Source organism: Ahaetulla prasina, chromosome 13 (genome assembly GCF_028640845.1).
Source record: "Ahaetulla prasina isolate Xishuangbanna chromosome 13, ASM2864084v1, whole genome shotgun sequence".
Lineage (NCBI taxonomy): Eukaryota > Metazoa > Chordata > Lepidosauria > Squamata > Colubridae > Ahaetulla > Ahaetulla prasina.
Window position 1 is genome coordinate 25,965,440 of NC_080551.1, and position 18,143 is coordinate 25,983,582.

The 18,143-nt window shown below is 43.7% G+C and overlaps 1 protein-coding gene across 3 annotated transcripts in view; it reads right to left on the minus strand.

Annotated features, from left to right (window-relative positions):
• VPS13C (vacuolar protein sorting 13 homolog C) overlaps window positions 1-13,543 on the minus strand; it is a 51,339-nt gene extending 37,796 nt beyond the window's left edge. Inside the window, exons 1-21 of one of the 3 annotated variants that reach the window (XM_058155981.1) lie at window positions 13,366-13,542; window positions 10,471-10,514; window positions 9,639-9,681; window positions 9,196-9,291; window positions 8,318-8,419; window positions 6,653-6,762; window positions 6,219-6,278; window positions 5,863-5,922; window positions 5,253-5,333; window positions 4,461-4,518; window positions 3,759-3,886; window positions 3,442-3,548; window positions 2,924-3,095; window positions 2,748-2,810; window positions 2,165-2,297; window positions 1,841-1,935; window positions 1,478-1,620; window positions 974-1,166; window positions 771-885; window positions 444-580; window positions 113-236 (exon numbers count right to left, since the gene is read on the minus strand). In XM_058155981.1, coding sequence (XP_058011964.1) covers window positions 113-236; window positions 444-580; window positions 771-885; window positions 974-1,166; window positions 1,478-1,620; window positions 1,841-1,935; window positions 2,165-2,297; window positions 2,748-2,810; window positions 2,924-3,095; window positions 3,442-3,548; window positions 3,759-3,886; window positions 4,461-4,518; window positions 5,253-5,333; window positions 5,863-5,922; window positions 6,219-6,278; window positions 6,653-6,762; window positions 8,318-8,419; window positions 9,196-9,291; window positions 9,639-9,681; window positions 10,471-10,514; window positions 13,366-13,465 — 2,164 coding nt within the window. In that variant the 5' untranslated portion in view covers window positions 13,466-13,542. Of the gene's footprint in view, window positions 1-112; window positions 237-443; window positions 581-770; window positions 886-973; window positions 1,167-1,477; window positions 1,621-1,840; window positions 1,936-2,164; window positions 2,298-2,747; window positions 2,811-2,923; window positions 3,096-3,441; window positions 3,549-3,758; window positions 3,887-4,460; window positions 4,519-5,252; window positions 5,334-5,862; window positions 5,923-6,218; window positions 6,279-6,652; window positions 6,763-8,317; window positions 8,420-9,195; window positions 9,292-9,638; window positions 9,682-10,470; window positions 10,515-13,365 lie in introns of all 3 variants that reach the window. The other 2 variants (XM_058155980.1, XM_058155982.1) reach the window with 2 other exon arrangements.
• Window positions 13,544-18,143: the final 4,600 nt, after the last annotated feature.

Here is an 18,143-nt window from a genome sequence, read left to right on the forward strand (position 1 = left end):
GAAGTAAATAGATTCGAATTTCAAGGTTTATAGAGTTAATACTGTACCATTTGTGCCAACTGCTTTCCACCTGATATGCAGTCAAGAATGTTTGGGGTTAGAGGCATCATACCTGATCTGCCAAACAGCAGTTGTACGTTCTTAATTTCTACATCAAATTTGTCATAGGCTTTGTCCATGATCTCATCCAAGGAACTGCTTGAGTTCTGCTGGTGACCTTGGCTGATGCTCTTCAGCTGTTGAATGATAAGTTTCCCTGCTTAACATGCAACTGTCACGTAGTTTTCACAAATGTGTCCGTAAACACAACTGGCCCACAGCTGTATTCATCAGCACTCAATGGGACGACGTTAGACCTCAGAGGAACACATTCCTCTTTTCCGCCAAGCTTTAATTCATTAATTTCTTGCCTTCAATCTTTAAGAAAGGTCATCATGACCTACCTGGAAAGTACCTAGGTCCAAAATAAGTAAGTTTGACTTTTCATGGTGGAAGCCGGTTTGTGGGATCAGAAGATAGGAAGGCTTCAAGTTAATCCTGAGGTCCAGGACTTTTCGTGTTTCGATGATATGCATCAGCCCTAAGAGAGGAAACAGAATGGAGCTGAGATGGGCACCTTCCCCTTCCCCCACTGGAACAGAATTCTGCTTAAAATCCACCACAACCCCTAGGGGCAGTGGGAAACTCCTCTGCAGCTGCACGTTTGCCCCCAGGGTCAAAAAAAGGCCTGTTTAATCATCTGGAGTTGACCCGATATATCCAAAACAGACCTGTGGCGGTCCTCTCTTTAATTTCTTCCAGTTTCGACAAGGTGGCCGTGGTTAAGCGGTCAAGGTCCATGCCTCGGTTGGTTTGGAAGAATTCCACCAGGGCGTTGATTGTTCTCTAAGAAAAAGAGCTATCAGTTCTAACTCATGGAACTGCAAATACAGAAATAGGAAAGTGCAAAGCATTTCACGCCAATCTCACTCACCGCATCGTAGATGATTTCTACAGGCTGCGATTGAACGAAGAGGCTCTGGTCAGCCACGCTGTCCTCCGGGTTGGTCTCAAACTTGATCTCAAGCAGAGACGACTCAGCACCCCCAATGGAGGCCACGAGAGAAGGCACAATGTTCCGTTGCCTCAAGCCCGTCATGTACCAATGTTCAAGCTTTGCCTCTATCCTGCAAATTATCAACAGGCAACTGGTTTTTCCTCCTCAAACTATAAGGAAGCAATTGTACGAGGTTCCGTCTTAAAGAGGAGAAAATGTGTATACAATTAATGAAAAAGAAATGAAAAGGCTGACAGCCCAACTGATGCACGAGTAGGAAGAAGGACCAAACTTTAACCCAAGAAGTGCCCGAGATTCTGGTTTTGTTCTGCCAAATTGTTACAGGCCTGCCATCAATGATGCCACAGAAATCACCTTTTCAATAAACCGAGAAGCCCAGATTTACACAACACACAAAATGAAATTGGAACTGGCACTTACTTCAGAGCTTGCGCACCCGGCCTCTGCGAGATTTTAGTGCTTAAATCGATGATCTGAATTTTAAGAGTGTCCGGGACATCCCTGTCCTCTTTAATAGTGAAGGAAGTGCTTAGGAGTTTCAGGGAGACCACGTGGGCCACGTACTAAATGGGAGACCAAAGCATTGCAGAGCATTAGTCGCATCATCGAATGGGGTGTTTTTATCATAAACGTCAGCCAGAAACGATACCCGGGGTCCCCTCCCCTCCCCCAACACAGGGAGGGAAAGATGAATTACAGCCCACTTGGAAGTTTCACCCGCGAGAAATGGAGATGCTCATCTTCTTCTGTGGTGCTCCAGCTTTAATCCAAAGGCGCAATTACCTTTTTGGGTAAAGTCAGGTTGTGGGAACTGTCGCTGTACCCGATGGCGGTGAACAGCTTTGCCTTCTCTTCAGGGGTCATGAGGTCATCGATAGCTGCAGAAAGGGTGGAAGATGTTATCTTGGAGGACCCTCCAAGCAGATGGAAGGCTGGCACTTTGCCACTCAGGTGGGCTTGAGGCCGAGCTGGTACCGGGGTCCATTTGCCTTCCGTTCGGCTGCTTCCGTTCAGTTTGGTAGCTTCATTCCATGACTAGTTGAACGCTCAGCCCTTTGCAACCAGCCACTCTGTGGTCTCGGGGCTGCTGGACAGACTCAGACTTACTTTCAGGAACTGATTTGTCTTCTTCGTCCTCTTTCTTCTTGGGTTCCTTCCTGCCCCAAAAGCCAGAAAACCAGCCACTTTTCTTCTCCCCATCTGCGGATTTCTTGGAGAGTTTTTGTCCTGACCTCACAACCTACAAATCAAAGAATCAAAAGTTCTGCACTTTCACTAGCCTCAAGTTCAGCAAACAGAAATAAATGTATTCTTTGTACAAACTAAACAATCCCCCAAATACTAAAATTTTATGAAAAACAACCAAAAATTGCCATTTTGCAATCATCGAGTATGTATGCTAATAGCTAGTTTATGATCACTACTGAAGAAATAACATGGCAGGATTCCTTCGAATGAAATCATTTGCAAAGGGCACAAAGTTGTGTTAGCATATTACAAACAGCTTCTCAAGGTGCTGTTTTAGAAACACTTTTAAACACTTTTGGTGACAATGTAACCTGCCCTGGAAGTATTTCTATTGATGGTCAGTGCAGCCGTTTCTAAAGCAGGTGTGTAAAGCTCACTCTGTGTTTAAAATTAACTATTTTAAAATTCTTATAAAAGGAAGCGGGGGGAGGGGGGGACCTACCTCAGTTTGTGCTTGTTGCCTTGCTAAAACAATGTTGAAAACATCGAGAGTCTTCTCCAAGTCCTGTGGAGCAAATGCAGACATGGCATTTCTATGACCTTCCTCCTCCTCCTCTTCCTCCTCAGGCTAAGGCTCTGCCCTGCAGGTGCCAGCCCTTCTGGCCTTGGTTCAATTACCTGGATTTGTTTCCGATTTTCCTCTGACAATTTGGTTTGTGTCAGTTTAACTTTGTAAACGTTTTTGTAACTTTTCAGAAGTTGCCTGTGGCTCTTGATATGGTTCCACGCCCACATCTGTGTGTATTGCTTGATGTGAAGGTCAAGAATGCAATTTCCTGCATACTTCCACCTGTAAGAAACAATCCCATTATTTCACCCTGGGAAATAAACAAGAAACCATTTGAACGAACAGGAACAAGACCCGGGGCAGGCAGGATATTTGCAGGCAAGAATTTCTAAGCCTAGCATTTCCTCAACTGAAGGAGTTTGTGCTCCTCGTTGTTTCTCGGCAAAATCTTCCTTTAATTTTTTGTGGCCAAAGCAGACAAAACAATTCTTCCTTCAATGTTTTAAAATACTTCTGAAAATGCCACTTGCTTCGGAGGACTTTTCCGCCCCTCTCCCTTGGGGTTCAACGCAGGCTGCCCTCTGCTGCACTGAAGAACTCTTGCAATACAGAAATATCTGCAGCTCACCACTGTTGGGCATTCCCGTGCAGAGGTACTTCGGGTCTGTATTTTCTATACGGGACATTTCGGACCATGTAATCAATGGATTCCAAGAGATCAATCATACTAAGGTACTAAATGAAGAAGAAGAAAAAAAACCACAAGCGGAATCTTAACCAGAGAGGCACAGAATTTTGAGCATTGCCCAGGAAGAGGCATCAAATGTTTCTAACAATTGTAAACTGCCCAGGGTTCCTGGGAACACCCCTTCATCCAGGAGAGTTTACGGAAGTCGTCACCTGCCTTCCGTGGGGGATCCGAGTGGGTGACACGCATCCCCCTACCTGAGGCTTGGTGAGTTCAACGGCGATGCTCTGGACTTCCATGGCCCAGTCAACCTTGGGAGTTTCCAGTTCTTCTTCAGCATGAGGGTTAAGGTAGAGTTTTGCAGAAGCTGATACAGGCTTAAATACTTTCCAAAAAGAGAGAAAAAGAGAGAAATTAGGAACTTGTCTCCATAAAAATCAAAGTAAAACCATTGCTGAAATTTTCTGAATTAAAATATGCTACTCTACTCATTACTAGTTGGGTTTATACTAGTAATGCTATGGCTTTCGCATAGGATTCCTGTCATGTTCTACCAAAAAACTTGGCTTATGAATCACAACTCCCGTAGGTGAGCTCAGACAGCACGATGGTGCCAACTTCAGCCCAAGAGACGACACGAACTCTGTCTGACCTATTTCTTTCATCATATCCTCTCCTCCTGCTTCTATTCCTATCCAAATATTAGACTTCTTGGCTAAATTCCTCTCCACAGCACAACTCCATGGCCACAAGAGCCTTACCCACCCCACACCCATTTTCTTTACCTGGTGGCAGGCTTCAGTGAGTCCCTACAGAAACCACACATCCTTTGTGTAAGCCCCAGCTTCCTCCTCACAGGTGGACTGAGGTTTGCCCACTCTTCCAACCCAAGGACCATCTGCCATTACCAGAGGTGAATTCTGGTCACCTGTGCCTTCCGTTCTGTCCTTCCCACTTACTGTACTGATAGTCAGGAAGCTCTTGGTTCATAGAAGGGACTCCTTTTTTCAACCGCTCCTGTACACAGCAAGAAACCAACAACCTTTCAAGTATTTCAGTGATAAATGAGTAGGACAACATAGTCCGGATGAAGCTCATGTGACAATGTGGAGAACTCACCACTTTTAAATGAGGCAAGAGTTCATGCTACAAAAAGGTTCATGCTTAACCTAGAAGTTATTTTCCTTCCAGGGAACACGTGTACTGTACATCCCCCTCATTAGACTTTCACGCATAGCCTACAATATCTGCTCTTTGGCTGCAAAAGGTCCACACAGTGATGGGTCTGGTGATTTATTTATTTTTTTTATTAGGAAAACATGTCAGAATGTCTCATTTCTCTCTTGCCTCATTAGTGGAAACAATGCAGAAAAAAAGTCAGGCGTCATATTTGAGGGGAAACATCCCACTGCAAAATTGCCTGATTTGAAATTCATGTTTAATAAATTCTCCCTCTATCTAGGGCAGTGTTCAATGCTACCTGAGGCATTCTGGGAATTGAAGTCCTCTCATCTTAAAGTTGCAAAGCCTGAGAAACATTGGTCTGGAAGAAGACTCCCGTTTCCCAACTTACAAACTTGCCCATTAAATCCGGCCAGTCGCGGGCTTTGGGGATGACATCATGCAAAGGAAATTCCCTGAAGTGGAAGTCCTTGGTTGCTGGCTAATCTCATCTTATATCACTGCTCTATCAACCTTCTCAGTGAAAAAACAGGAAGAAGCTGGTTCAAGTACAATAAGATTTAAATTACCAAGATTTGCTCCCGGGAAGAGCGGTAATATATTTCGCTATCCACATTCCAGTAGACGCTGAGGGAATCAAGGCTCAAAAGCTGAAAGAAAAGATGCAATTGGTTAGGGGCGGCAACGGAGAGCGCCAAGGACCCCTCAAACAGCAACAAAGTCAGAGGAGCATTTGCAGAAGCGCATCAAAGGACAGACATTTACCGAGGCGGATACAAAGTCAGCCAGAACAATTTTGTTTGAGGGGAACGTTGCCTTGATTTAGACAAGCTGCCAAAAGCAGGGGCTGGGGCTGGCAGCCAATTAAGGAGTTGTTCTGCTTGCCCGAGGGAGCATCAAAACATGCTTTTAAAAGGCTGGAGCACAAGCCAGCTTTCAAAAACTGGTATCTGAGCTTTTGGGGAAGTGAAGAAGAAAGAGGCACCGAGAATCCACTATACACAGGGTAAGAGATCAAAAGCCCTGCCACGGTGGGTCCAACCCTTCAGGCTTAAGCACTATGCATCACTAAGCATGCTGGCCATTAAAATTCATGTCCCTGAATCCTCTTTTCCAGGCACCTCTAGGAGCTGCTAAAGAGAAATTGCTGTGCTTCATTCAACCCAAGGACAGCTGTACCTTGTAGATGATCTTCGCAGCCTCATTTAAAATACAAGGAGTCCAGTTTTCATTTGTGGTCTGGAAATAAAAAAAGACATTAACACGACCTTGCTGGCTTCGCACTTCTTTTAGGTGTCAAGCTTTTCTCTGCATCTGGAAGGGATTTATTTAGTCAAAGTCTCACAGCTAGAAATGTCTCTTGAACCGTCCCCACTAATTTCCCACTGTTAATAAAGCTGCAATGGGGGTTCCACAGTAATTAAGTAACATTTGTCTTTAAGAATGGTTTCCAGTGTGAAAATAAACACAGCCTAAAATAAATTGTCATTCTTTTGTCAGCCCACCAGGAAGTTTTAAACCCCTCTTTCCCTTACCTGCAAGCTGAGCTCTGCCAGAGTCATTCCTAAAGAAATCGGTCGCATAGGATCTGTGATCTACAAGTATAGAAGAAAATACTTTATAAGGAATATTACACACCTTAGAATAAATGCAACTGCAGTTTAGTTACATGTAAAAACGATCTGCATAAGATCCAGAATGGGTGCTGGCAAATAAAATAAAGGATTTACTTGGTTGGCAATTCCTTTCTTTTCACATATTTTGAAGCAAAAACAACCTTCTGTAAATCTTGTACAGGAAAGTTGCCAGCCTCTTCAAGAAACAATGTATTTTATATTTTATTTACTTTTTAGGCCACTGTTTATGAAAACTGTTGTACTGATCCTTAGCTAAGCAGCCCAGCCCTTCATATAAGAGGCTGCAGCTCCTTCCTCTTTGGTCAGTTTTGCACAGGCTCCAGGCTACTTACATCATCTTCATACTTGATATGGATGCCGGTAATTTTGACTTGTACGTTTTTGATGACTTGGGTTGCAAGCTTTTCCAAGAAAGTATCTTTCTTCTGTTCTTTTGGTTTATCTAAACAATAATTTGTAAGTTAGTTTCCATCGCATTCCTTCAATTATCATATTAAACATCATCTATTTACTTTTCATCACTTCTAAGCATTTCCCTTTTTTCCTTCTTCTTTGCTACACAGCAATGTCTAGAGAAGATCTTAGATCTTAAACCTAATTTATTAAATTATACAATACACTCCAAAGAGAGGCTAAACTTTTTATATTTTTTGAGAAATAACCAACATGGAAAATATCAAACAGAACGCACAACTGAATTGTGTATTAAATAAACCATTTTCTCCCCAGTGCTATGAGGACATTTTTTCCAAAGCTGCAGCCCTCTTTTCAACACAATGTACAACATGAAAAAGCTCTGTTGGTTTTCCTTTTGTTTCTCTCTCTTTACATTCATTTCTTATGAAAACAATACTGGCAACGATAAATTCACACATATTACTGCAGAACTATTAAAATCAATTTTTAAAAAACAGAGGCAGCAAGCAGAAACGTTCAGCAAATTCTGTTCTTTGTACCTACCTTTTGAGTGCTCACGAGCTTTAAATGGTTTCTTAAAATGTTTTTTAGTCTTTTTAGACTTACGTCCTTCATAATGTAAGCAATTTTACAGAAAAAGGATAAATTAAAGTTAGGAAAGTATCATAAAGCAAGCAGCAGAAATAAAAAATAATAAATAATAAAAAATTCACTGCAATGTTTATAGGCGTGCAAGTGTAGACATTTTTCGTGTAAGTGTAGATAAAATGAATTTTCTAGCTAACAAATTCTCAAAGCTACTTCAAACTGAAACATTAGTATATTCTTAAACAATTTCAATCTGAATTGAGAAGGTATTTTATTAGCATTGCTTTTTCCCAAATATCCATCATAAGAAAGATTTTGTCATCAGAAACTGAGTATCCATGGCTGGCTGGGGAATTCTGGGGGTTGAAGTCCACAAATCTTAAAGAGACCAACTTTGGAGACCCCTGATGTAGACTGCTAACCTGCAATCCAGCCATTCAACCTCCCTCCTCCAATTGCTTGGTTAAGCATGCATACCCACCGGGCGACTGCACAATGTTCTCCAGGCCATGTATGAAATCTGAAGGAGCGCCTTCATCCACATGACAGCATAATCAAAAAGCACACATTTAAAAGCAGAGAAGCAACTCTTCAAGCTGAACCAAGACATGTTTTTGAACACTGAGACAAGAGAGCGCCTAAGCAATTCAAGAAACAAAACTGTGTCCCACAACCATGTTCGTCGCTGAAAACTTCACTTTACAGGGAGATTTCATGCTTTCAGGGAACCATCCCTCTGCCCTATTTGGTTTTTAATTATGCAAGACAAGGGGCTTCTGTCTGAAGACAATGCAAAGGATGAAAATGAAAGCATGTAATTCCCAGTATGGTGATATCTCTAGAGCATGGAAAATGAGATTTTCACGTCTTTCTCTCTTCTGTAAAATTAATAAAAACACAGTTACTTTGCCTTTTGGCATTTTCCTGCTTCACTAGGACTCTGAAGTAGCTTTGAACACATCAGTCATGTGCACCCCTTAAAAATAATCTACCTTTTTCTGCTGATTTTTGTAAGGCTTCTTCAATTCTTGACAACTCCTTTTGCTTATTATCTTGTAGGTATTTTTCTTCTTTTTCTGCATCATATTTAATGCCTGCAAGGAAAAAAACAATAAGGAAGTCATATTTTATTCAGTATTGCATCCTTAAGGTAATATCTCGATCAGACCATCATCCTGTTCTTTTCACATCAACCTATGCAGCCCATCTTTCCTGTGATTATGAGTTCCATAATTATAATTATCAGAATCTCCAGAGAGCAGAAATTAAGAATCGGAACCTCTTAGCATCCAACCCTTATTGGATGTTGCTGATCTTCTTCATCCAAACCACACACTTAAGACCAATGACATAAGGGTAAACCATAGCCTGCTGGAAGGATGTTTTATGTAAGATTTACCAACGAAGAAAAACAAACAGTATAATCCTACGCAGATTCACCTGGCAGCCAGGTAGGTTCCACGTACACATAGGATTTAATCCTAGGAAGTCCTGGACTATGAGGAGAGACTCAGTTATGCATCGGCTTACTTCGACTAACATTTTACCTTGCCTGGATACTTTGTAAAGGACACCAGGAACTCAAGGTTGAAAAATGTTTAACTTCAAATTAGTTCCGAGTGTGAAATTCTACCCACTTTTCTATTTTGGGTACAAAACAGCTGTTTCAAGCATTTTGAGAATGTTTCAAACCACAAAGACTTCTCAATACTCAAAGTGGGAAATGTTATGACATTCTATGCTCAAAACAGCTGAGGGCTTTCTGCTTTGCACAGTCTCTGCTAGCCATATATCCTGCATGGGGAGTTTGGCAGGGCATCGACACAATACAGGTCCACTGAGCAATGTAAATTTACCCCAAGAAACTTACTTGCCCCAGGGACAACAAGAAGATATAAGCCTTCTAGGGATGCAACAACTGCTTCGCCATATAAATTCTTCCAAGGGATCTTCAGAGTAAGCTTATCTAAAAACAAGACATCCTCCATTTAGCTTTCATTTGTTCTGCTAACACATTAAATTCGGTAAGCTGTAAGCAGAGACCGACTATACTAGCCTCTGCCTTCTGTTTGTAAGAACAATATTCAAATGGACCTTATTGCTTATTCCATGATTTGCACTTGGTCTGTGCCTGGAAACAAACCAACAATAGTAAAATTGTTGTGTCCCTGATTGACATTAAGTCTACAAAGCCTGTTTTGCTAACTGGGTGGCTGTTGAATGTTGGCTAGCTTCAATCTCCAGGTATTTTTCCAGTGCAGGCCCAGAGGATGCCCAGAACCACCTAAAAATCATTCTGAGTGAGGAACTTACCTATTTGACCAGCTTTTACTCTAAACGGTACGTCCAATTCACTCTAATCAAGAAAAAGAAGATACTTTTTTAGCATTGACCCATAGTAAAAGTTAATGGTCAAGTCAGGCAGGCTTTGTCCCAGCAGGAAAGGGGACCAGTCACTTCAAGCTGCCTTATTATAGCAATGGTTGGTTTGCAATCTCTTGGGAAGAAAACTCAGCCCTGAGGTTGGGGTGCTGAATTTTCCTTCCTATTCAAGCAAGAGTGGAAACATAGTTCATAGAGGCAACTGGGGTGTGGACGACTGGGGGCGGGGGGTGAATGACTCACATAGTTTTTTGTGAGAACGAACTAGATTTTCCATAAATCTGCTCCCAACTCTGACTAGTCTCCTTACAGATGAGAGATCAATTAGGCCAGGGTGAAGAGGAAAAGGGGAGGGGCAGTACTCCACATGGGAAGCTAAAGAAAGCGCTTGGGAGGGATTGCTCTGGCTTGGCATTTCCTCATTTCAGGACTATCTGGATGGGGCATCTCTTCAACACCACGAAACCTACAGCATGACCCCCGAAGTGGCAAACTGTCGAAATCCAGGATTTTTAAACCAATCAAAACTGCATTAATTATACTTATTAATATAATATTAAAATAGCCCAAAGCACATGTTTTGGTAGAGAGCAGTTCCCTGAGGATAGGTTCCAGCACAAATCCAAAAGCTCAGAAAAACTGAACTTCTGGTCCTGGTAAACTGACCCAGATTGGATCTTATACTTAGTATAAGTTTGTAAATCGTAGTTTGGACCTATGGAGGTAATGAAAAGAATTTGCCAATAAGTTCCAGGTTGCTTACCAGAGCATTTTCTTTGATTAGGAGGTTATCAAGAGCCACATTGCCTATAAAAGAAAACAAGATATCTATAAGCCACATTCCCACCATATCTGCCTAATCACAAAAGCTGATGTTTACGCAGCCACAGTGACAACATCCACAAATAAAAGCAAGGCATTTTTTTAAAATGTCAGGGGAGGGGAATGCCTCTCCAGCTAAGTATTCAGCGTATTTAGTGACTATGGAATATTGGCTTGTTTATGCATTTGTCAGTATTTGTAGTCTACTCTCTGCTTGTCACTTAGAAGACAACATAAAAACTAAAACAAGTGTAAAAAAATTAATTGCAACAGAAAATTAAAAGACCATGAAATAGGCAGTGCTGGCCACTTGTTATAAAACCATGGAAGAAACAAAGCAGTGTAAGAATTGTGCTAAGTTTCTCATGGTGATTTCAACAGCAGCAACACTAACAAAATGCTAGTGTTAACTAACTAACACTAACAACACATCAAAAAAAGGCACCAACTGTCAACTGAGCAGTGACAAATAAATAATTGACCCAGAGGAAAAACAAAGTTAACGTTAATCAGTTACTTAGTTTTCAATCTTTTAGAGAAAATGCAGACACATCTGCAAAAAGAAAGTTACTGTACGTAGAACATGAATAAAACCTTCTATGTACGTTGGGAACTTCCCCAATCTGAGCAGGAAAGAATTTTACTGTGAAAGGCTAATGCTTAATTTTATTGTAATATTTGACTCAGGGCCAATCTCTAGAAATGCACACTGCTGCAACTTCCTACTGCATCCGGCCTTGGTTTTAAAGTAAAAAAGCAGCAGTACAATTTTTAAACTTAGGTACAAGTTAGACACAAACTTAGGGTCTTGCCACCAAACTGCTGCATACTCAAAATACTTTCTTTTTTGGCTTGAAGATCAGAAAGGAGCTGAAACGGAAAATCCTTTTCATGAACTTTTCCATTTTATAAGATGTACCCCTCGTTCTGACATCCTGAATTAGAAGAAGATACATACAGCTCTCTTCATCTCAGTTATCTCTAACCAAAGGAGGGATTTCTATGACTTTTGGTGAGGAAAGGAGCCAGACCACAGATGCGAGGTTAAATCATGGCTACAGCTACAGAGAAAACTATCAGCCGCTTATTTTGATTAAATACAGGATGAACTCTTTTGGGGAAAACTATATCTGCTGATTAATCACAATAAAAGTTAGGGAAGCTAAAATGAAAGGGCAAACTCTGTCCTTGCCCTCTGTCCTGTGTTTTTAGCTCTTATCTCAAACCCACAGGAAAAATTAAGAGGACGTCTCATTCCTGAAAAACTGCCATTTTGTATCAAAACACATCCTATCTTTTTAATACCATTTTCTAACCAATGACAGACAGATTTTAAAAGCAAAAGCAAAGCTCTCCACGAAAAGCCTGGAGCCAACCTTGGTAGGGACCTTGAAAGAATCCATTGTCATTTCAAGCCTGTGAGGTCCCTATCATTTCATAACTCTGCTATCTCGTGGCTACACATCTCATGATTTGCAAACTTACACATAGTTGTTTTTAGTTGCCACAGGCCAGATGATTTTTTAAAGCAACCCTCAATTTTTTCTTGCCCTTTCCTGCCCCTCCCTTGGTCTGGCTTCAACCCAACTGAAGTTTCAATCCAATCCATAAAGTAAATACACTTTCTGCAAAATTGATTCCACAAAAGCAAGAATTGTTTTTATAAGCAGCTTAGTTTATATGCAACCTAAGGAAACTTTAAGGGACTTTTTTCCAGGAGTCCGTTCTCAAACGAGGAAATGCCTGGCCCATTTATCAGAAGTGATGTAAATACCGTACAACTGAAATCCACCTTCCAGGTATAAGTTTTCTAATTGGAGACTTTCCAATGCAAACAATCGCAAAACAACTATGTGGTTTGTGGAGAAAATGTTTCCGATATATATTGCAACTGGGAAAACTGGATTATCCAGTCATTGAGAAATTTATCTCAACCAAAGCAACAACTTCGGTTTTAGTTCTGAAAATGCCAGACGTCTTCCTCCTAAGGCTCTTCTGACTAACACAAATGACATTAAATGTTCTTTCTTTTTTTAGTCAAATTTAAATGTCACGATAACATTCTTTAAACTTTTAAGCCAGGGTGTTTAGAAGAAATCTAGCATGAGAGCAAAACACTGACTACATATATTTTCAAAAGCAAAACTACGTCAGCCTTCCTTCTTACAGGGCAGAACTGAAGACGGACAGATTGTTCAACCAAGAAAAAGGGGCCAAGTTTTGAGAACAGGAATTAGAAATACGGCGTAAGAGATTGTGTGTTTGTTCTATATTTACTATTATTGCTCCAGTGGGAGGAACTCAACTTTTGGGCAAAGCCAAACTACCCTCCAGAAAAGGGTGGGAAGGGGGCTCCCTCCCTCCCTCCCCCCCAGGAGTCGCAAGAGTCGTTGTTGCTTCAGGCCACAAAGCGAGACGTGGGTCCAAAGACCAGCAATACGTTCATCGTCTGTCTGCCTGACTTTAGGTTTTTAGCTGGTCTTGTTTTTATTTTGGATTTCCCCCCCCCCAGTTTTATAGAAACCCCCCCCCCCCGCCCCGCGCAGAGGCGACTGAAGTTGGGGAGGGGCAACCCGAGGGAATCCATCAGGAGGCAGCCAAACCCCCCCCCCTCCCCCCCTCCCTCCCTCCTGCAGAGGCGCAGGGGGCTTCCAAGGGGCAGCTGGGGAAAGGAGGGGAGCCCGGGGGGGGGTCCCCGGGGCTGCCCACCCCCTCCCACCCGCTGCCTGCGAGACCCCCGGGCGGGGCTGCACCTGGCCTTGCAAGACCCCCCCTCTCGAGCCTGGCCAGGCCACCGCGGGGGGGGGGTTAGGGGAGCCCCCCCGGCGCCGCTTACCCCCCCAGATGCCCAGCTTGAGCTGGGACTTGTTCAGGTTCTCCACGTAGCAGCCCAGGAAGCGGTTCAGCAGGTCGGCCACCACCGACTCCAGCACCATGGCGAAGGCGGCGGCGGCGGCGGCGGGCCTTCCTCGCAGGGCGGGAGGGAAAGGCCAGCTGGGCGCGCGCCCGAGAAGGCGGGGGGGAGGGGGAGGCGCGCGCCTGCCGCGTCGCTCCGCCCTCAGACGACGGCGGTCCCGCGCATGCGCGCTCGGCCCAAGCAGCCGGGTTTCCCTCCCTTTTCTCACCCGCACTCTCGAGGCGGCGGGGGGGGGGAGGGAGGCCCAGCCCGCGCTTTGCCCGAGCGCCTGGCGGGGGGGGGGGGAGAAGGATCCGCGCGCTGGGCGTGGCCATGCTGTCCAGCCCCGCCCAGGCGGCCCCTTATTCGACCGCCGGAGAGCGCGAGGCGGCACGCGACCCTCCCCGCGCCCTGATTGGCTTAGGCTCGCACGCGGCGCCCGGGAGGCGGTTCCGGGAGCCGGCGTGAAACGCGGGTTGTGTGAACGCGCTGATTCGGCCGGAGTTTAAACAGGCTGCCGCTGTCGACGGAGAGGGTGGGGACGCGGGAGTTTGGGGGGCGGCGAATCAGCCTCGGAAGAGCCCAGGAAGCCGAGGCGGGGATGGCGGCCCCGAAAAGCAGCCCGGCGACCCCAAGGCGGTCAAGAAGGGAGCCCGACCCGCAAGGCGCAGCGTTCCCACGTGCAGGGCCTCCTCTGCGCGGGAGCTGCCCCTGAGCTCCAGTGGCTGCAGCAGAAGCCAAACCAGCCCAGCCCCTCCTGGCACTGCCCACCTGGCCGGCCCTCCCGGGCAAACCACGCCCCAGCGCCCCCCCCTCCGCTCTGCGGCCCGGCCCCTTTCCCAAGACCCCGCCAGCCTCCCCAGCCGCAAGGGCCCCCCGGGTGTCTGGGTGCCGTTTCCAGCTCGGTGGCGTTCAGAGCCTGGATGAGAGCAGCGTCTGCCTTGGATGAATGGGGCGGAGGAGGCCCTCCTGTGGAAAGGGAGGAAAACCCATTGACGTCTTCGGGCTATTTTTACTTCAGAGCCACTTTGTTGCCAGAGAGGGTGGCTTGAATGGCAGGCCAGCAGCTGGCATCACACCTGCAGAGGGAAAATAATAGCATTTCAAATGAACATGTCGTCCCCCCCCCCCGTGACTCTGGGTGGGATCTGTCTTCAGGAGAAATTAAGGCAAAAAAAAGACGGGCCCTCCGTTGGTCCTGGGTAGCCCACCCAACCCTGGTCCACACAGAGGAGCAATTGTTCCATGACGCTTGTGAATGAATCCATCCATCCAAAATTCTTTCCTTGTTGGCTGTTGTCATCATGTCATTTGCACCTTGGGGCAGACCAGAGTTTGCCTAATCGTCGGTGCTGAACAAGCCACCATTGGTGCTGCCCTTCCTAAAAGGGCTGGTTTTTGTAGCAGATATGTACAAATGAAGGACTCCGATGAGACCTAAACTCAAACCAATTTGTCCCTGCAAAAAAGTTTGGTGGATTGTGGTCTCCTCCTTCAGAGGGAAGGAATGGCCTCCTGAGGGACAAGGATGATGCACGCAAAGGGTATCGAGAGAGACCGTAGTTTAAAAAGCAAAGTCTCTTTGTATCCCAAAGCTGAAGAAGCTGCATGATGGCAGAACAGCTCATCTGAACCCAGCTCACCAATCTAAGTAAGAGCTTTCAGCACACTCCTTTCCCCCCCCCCCAAGTTTTTTTATTTTTTATCAAAAGATCAAATCAATGTGTGAACAATGTGGCACCTGAGTGTCATACGTTCTGATACAAATAAAACTAATCAAGTTAATCATGATCCTTACATTCAATCCGCTTATATATTTCTAATAATAATACGTACTTATATTAATTTATAGTCTATCGTTATTCAATTATTCCACATTTTCTCTTGTTATTACTTTCATTTTATGATGTAAAAAGTATACACTAATATTCCCCCTTTTCTTGTTTCTATCGCTTATTCTAGCTTTTGATCATATTACCCTTTATTAAGAAACTTTTCATTTCTTTCTTGTCTAACTTCTAATCATGTCACCTACTTAAAAAAAGAAAAAAAGAGAGCGAGAGAAAAGAAAAAGTAATTCAGAACAACAGAAAAAAATCATCTATCATCTCTTGCCTGCTTCAATACTTTATTTGCTATGCTTTACAAGAAAAATAGGAAAAGAAAAGTAAATCAAGAAAACAGTATAAAAATAAAAAATAAATCATCTATCCAGCGTCCCTTGCCTGCTTCATTACTTTAATTGCTATGTTGTTGTTTTTTTTACTTGTCTCCCAAATTCCTCTCTTAAAACTTTACCTACTTCTTGGATATTTAATCTTTCAGCACATGCCTAAACACCTGCTGTCTTGGGATATTTGGTTTGGCTCAAGCAATCACATGTCTTGTGAGCGATGGTAAATGCCTTGAATAATTACATAGACTTGTATGCCCGTCAAAATACACAGAAATCCCAATCGTACCGTTTCTCTAGAATGAATCCTTTCTGTTGAAATAATTTGGAATTTCTCCTCTGGAAATCATGAGGAATTTGAACAAATGCCATCCATTTTAAGGGATGACTGTACTTATGGAGAAGATTTCTAAAGGCTGCATTTCTGCAGATTTTCTTTCCCTGTCCTTGCTGATGACGCTCGAGAACGTTCTGTTTGTCTTCCTTTCTCTGCTGCCCCTGAATGCTGAGTTACCTCTGGCTTTATCAGTGACAAATGCAATCAGTCTGTTCGTCCACAGCACAGCACACAACATCGCATTCCTGTGTGCTACGCTGGGTTGAACAGACTGCTTGTTTCCAGAAAAAATTGTTTCAGAAACTCAGGAAAAAATGATGTGGCAATTGCTCAAACAGAGGAGAGAAATGAGTGGACATATGTTTTCATTCGTGCTATGATGATGCTTGGAAGGCTCTTCCCCACCCCCACCCCGGCTCCATGAGCTCCTTTCCAGAAGTAATAAAATAGGATTGCCTGTTTGAAAGAAATAGAAAGTGCATCACTTGATGCCTTTTGGCAAAGCTGATCTATTGCGCAATAGCAATAAATTAGGGACAGGTTGGCTCTGGAACTAAATGTTGCAGTTTATTCCCTTCTCCCCCAGAGATAAGTGGAAATTGGTATAATGTGCAAACACTGTGGATTGTATACTCTGATTCATGCTTGATCACACAGTGGTTTATTTGCACGAAGGATAAAATAATTCAAACCGGATCATTTATTAGTTACATTCATCATGTTTCTCCTAATCGGTTGTCTTTGTACAAATGTTCTAGATAGAAATCTTGAGCGTGAAAACAAAGATTTTTTGTGTGTTTACTTTTTTTCTCTCTTTTGTTTTCGGTTCATCTTTGTTGCTACCTCATGGTGCAACCGGAACAATCTGGAACTGAACACACTCAAAACCGTAGAAATGGTGGTAGACTTTAGGAGAAACCCTTCCATACTTCCACCTCTCACAATACTAGACAACACAGTATCAACAGTAGAAACCTTCAAATTTCTAGGTTCTACCATATCGCAAGATCTAAAATGGAAAGCTAACATCAAAAACGTCATCAAAAAAGGACAACAAAGAATGTTCTTTCTACGCCAACTCAGAAAGCTCAAACTGCCCAAGGAGCTGCTCATCCAGTTCTACAGAGAAAATTATTGAGTCTGTCATCTGCATCTCTATAACTGGTTTGGTTCTGCAACCCAACAAGACAGACACAGACTTCAGAGGAGAATTAGAACTACAGAAAAAATAATTGCTACCAACCTGCCTTCCGTTGAGGACCTGTATACTGCACAAGTCAAAAAGAGGGCTGTGAAAATATTTACAGACCCCTCACATCCTGGACATAAATTGTTTCAACTCCTACCCTCAAAACGATGCTACAAGCACTGTACCCCAGAACAATTAGGCACAAGAACAGTTTCTTCCCAAATGTCATCACTCTGCTAAACAATTCCTTCAACACTCAAACTATTCACTAAGTCTGCACTATTAATCTTCTCATCGTTCCCATCATTCATCTCCTTCCACTTATGACTGTATGACTGTAACTTCATTGCTTGTATCCTTACGATTTATATTGATATTGTTTCCTGATTGCTTATTCATACCCTATGACTATCATTAAGTGTTGTACCTTATGATTCTTGATGAACGTATCTTTTCTTTTATGTACACTGAGAGCTTATGCACCAAGACAAATTCGTTGTGTGTCCAATCACACTTGGGCAAGAAAAAATTCTATTCTTTTCTAGTTTTGATCTTTTTTTTCTTTAATGTAAATGCAAATGCACACCCTCATGGGCCTCGGCATCACTACATTGGAGGGACTGTTTGGGGTCTGGATCCCATTCCTAGTCCAGCGGTCCCAGAGGGGGGCTATCCATGCTCCTGGCTGCAACTTCTCGCAGCAAGCAAGGGAGACTTCTCCATACTCAGGTTCCTGGGGGAAACAGTTGCAAGTGCTTAGTGCTACCCAAACCATAAGAGCAGTGCTCCTCTGGAGGAGCAGAATCTTCCTTCCTCCCTTTTTTTCCTAGCCAGTGGCCACTTTCCTGCTTCCGCTCTCCTGCTTGCCCACTTGCAGGCTCAGAGAGGCCTGTCCAAAGCCACCTCACGAAATGACAGCTCCTTTGTCCAATCTCTGCCTTCCACCTCCGCTCATCCGCAGCAGCCTTTTGCGGGGCTGGAGGATCCCAGTTCTGCTGATGGAGATGCAAAAGGTCACT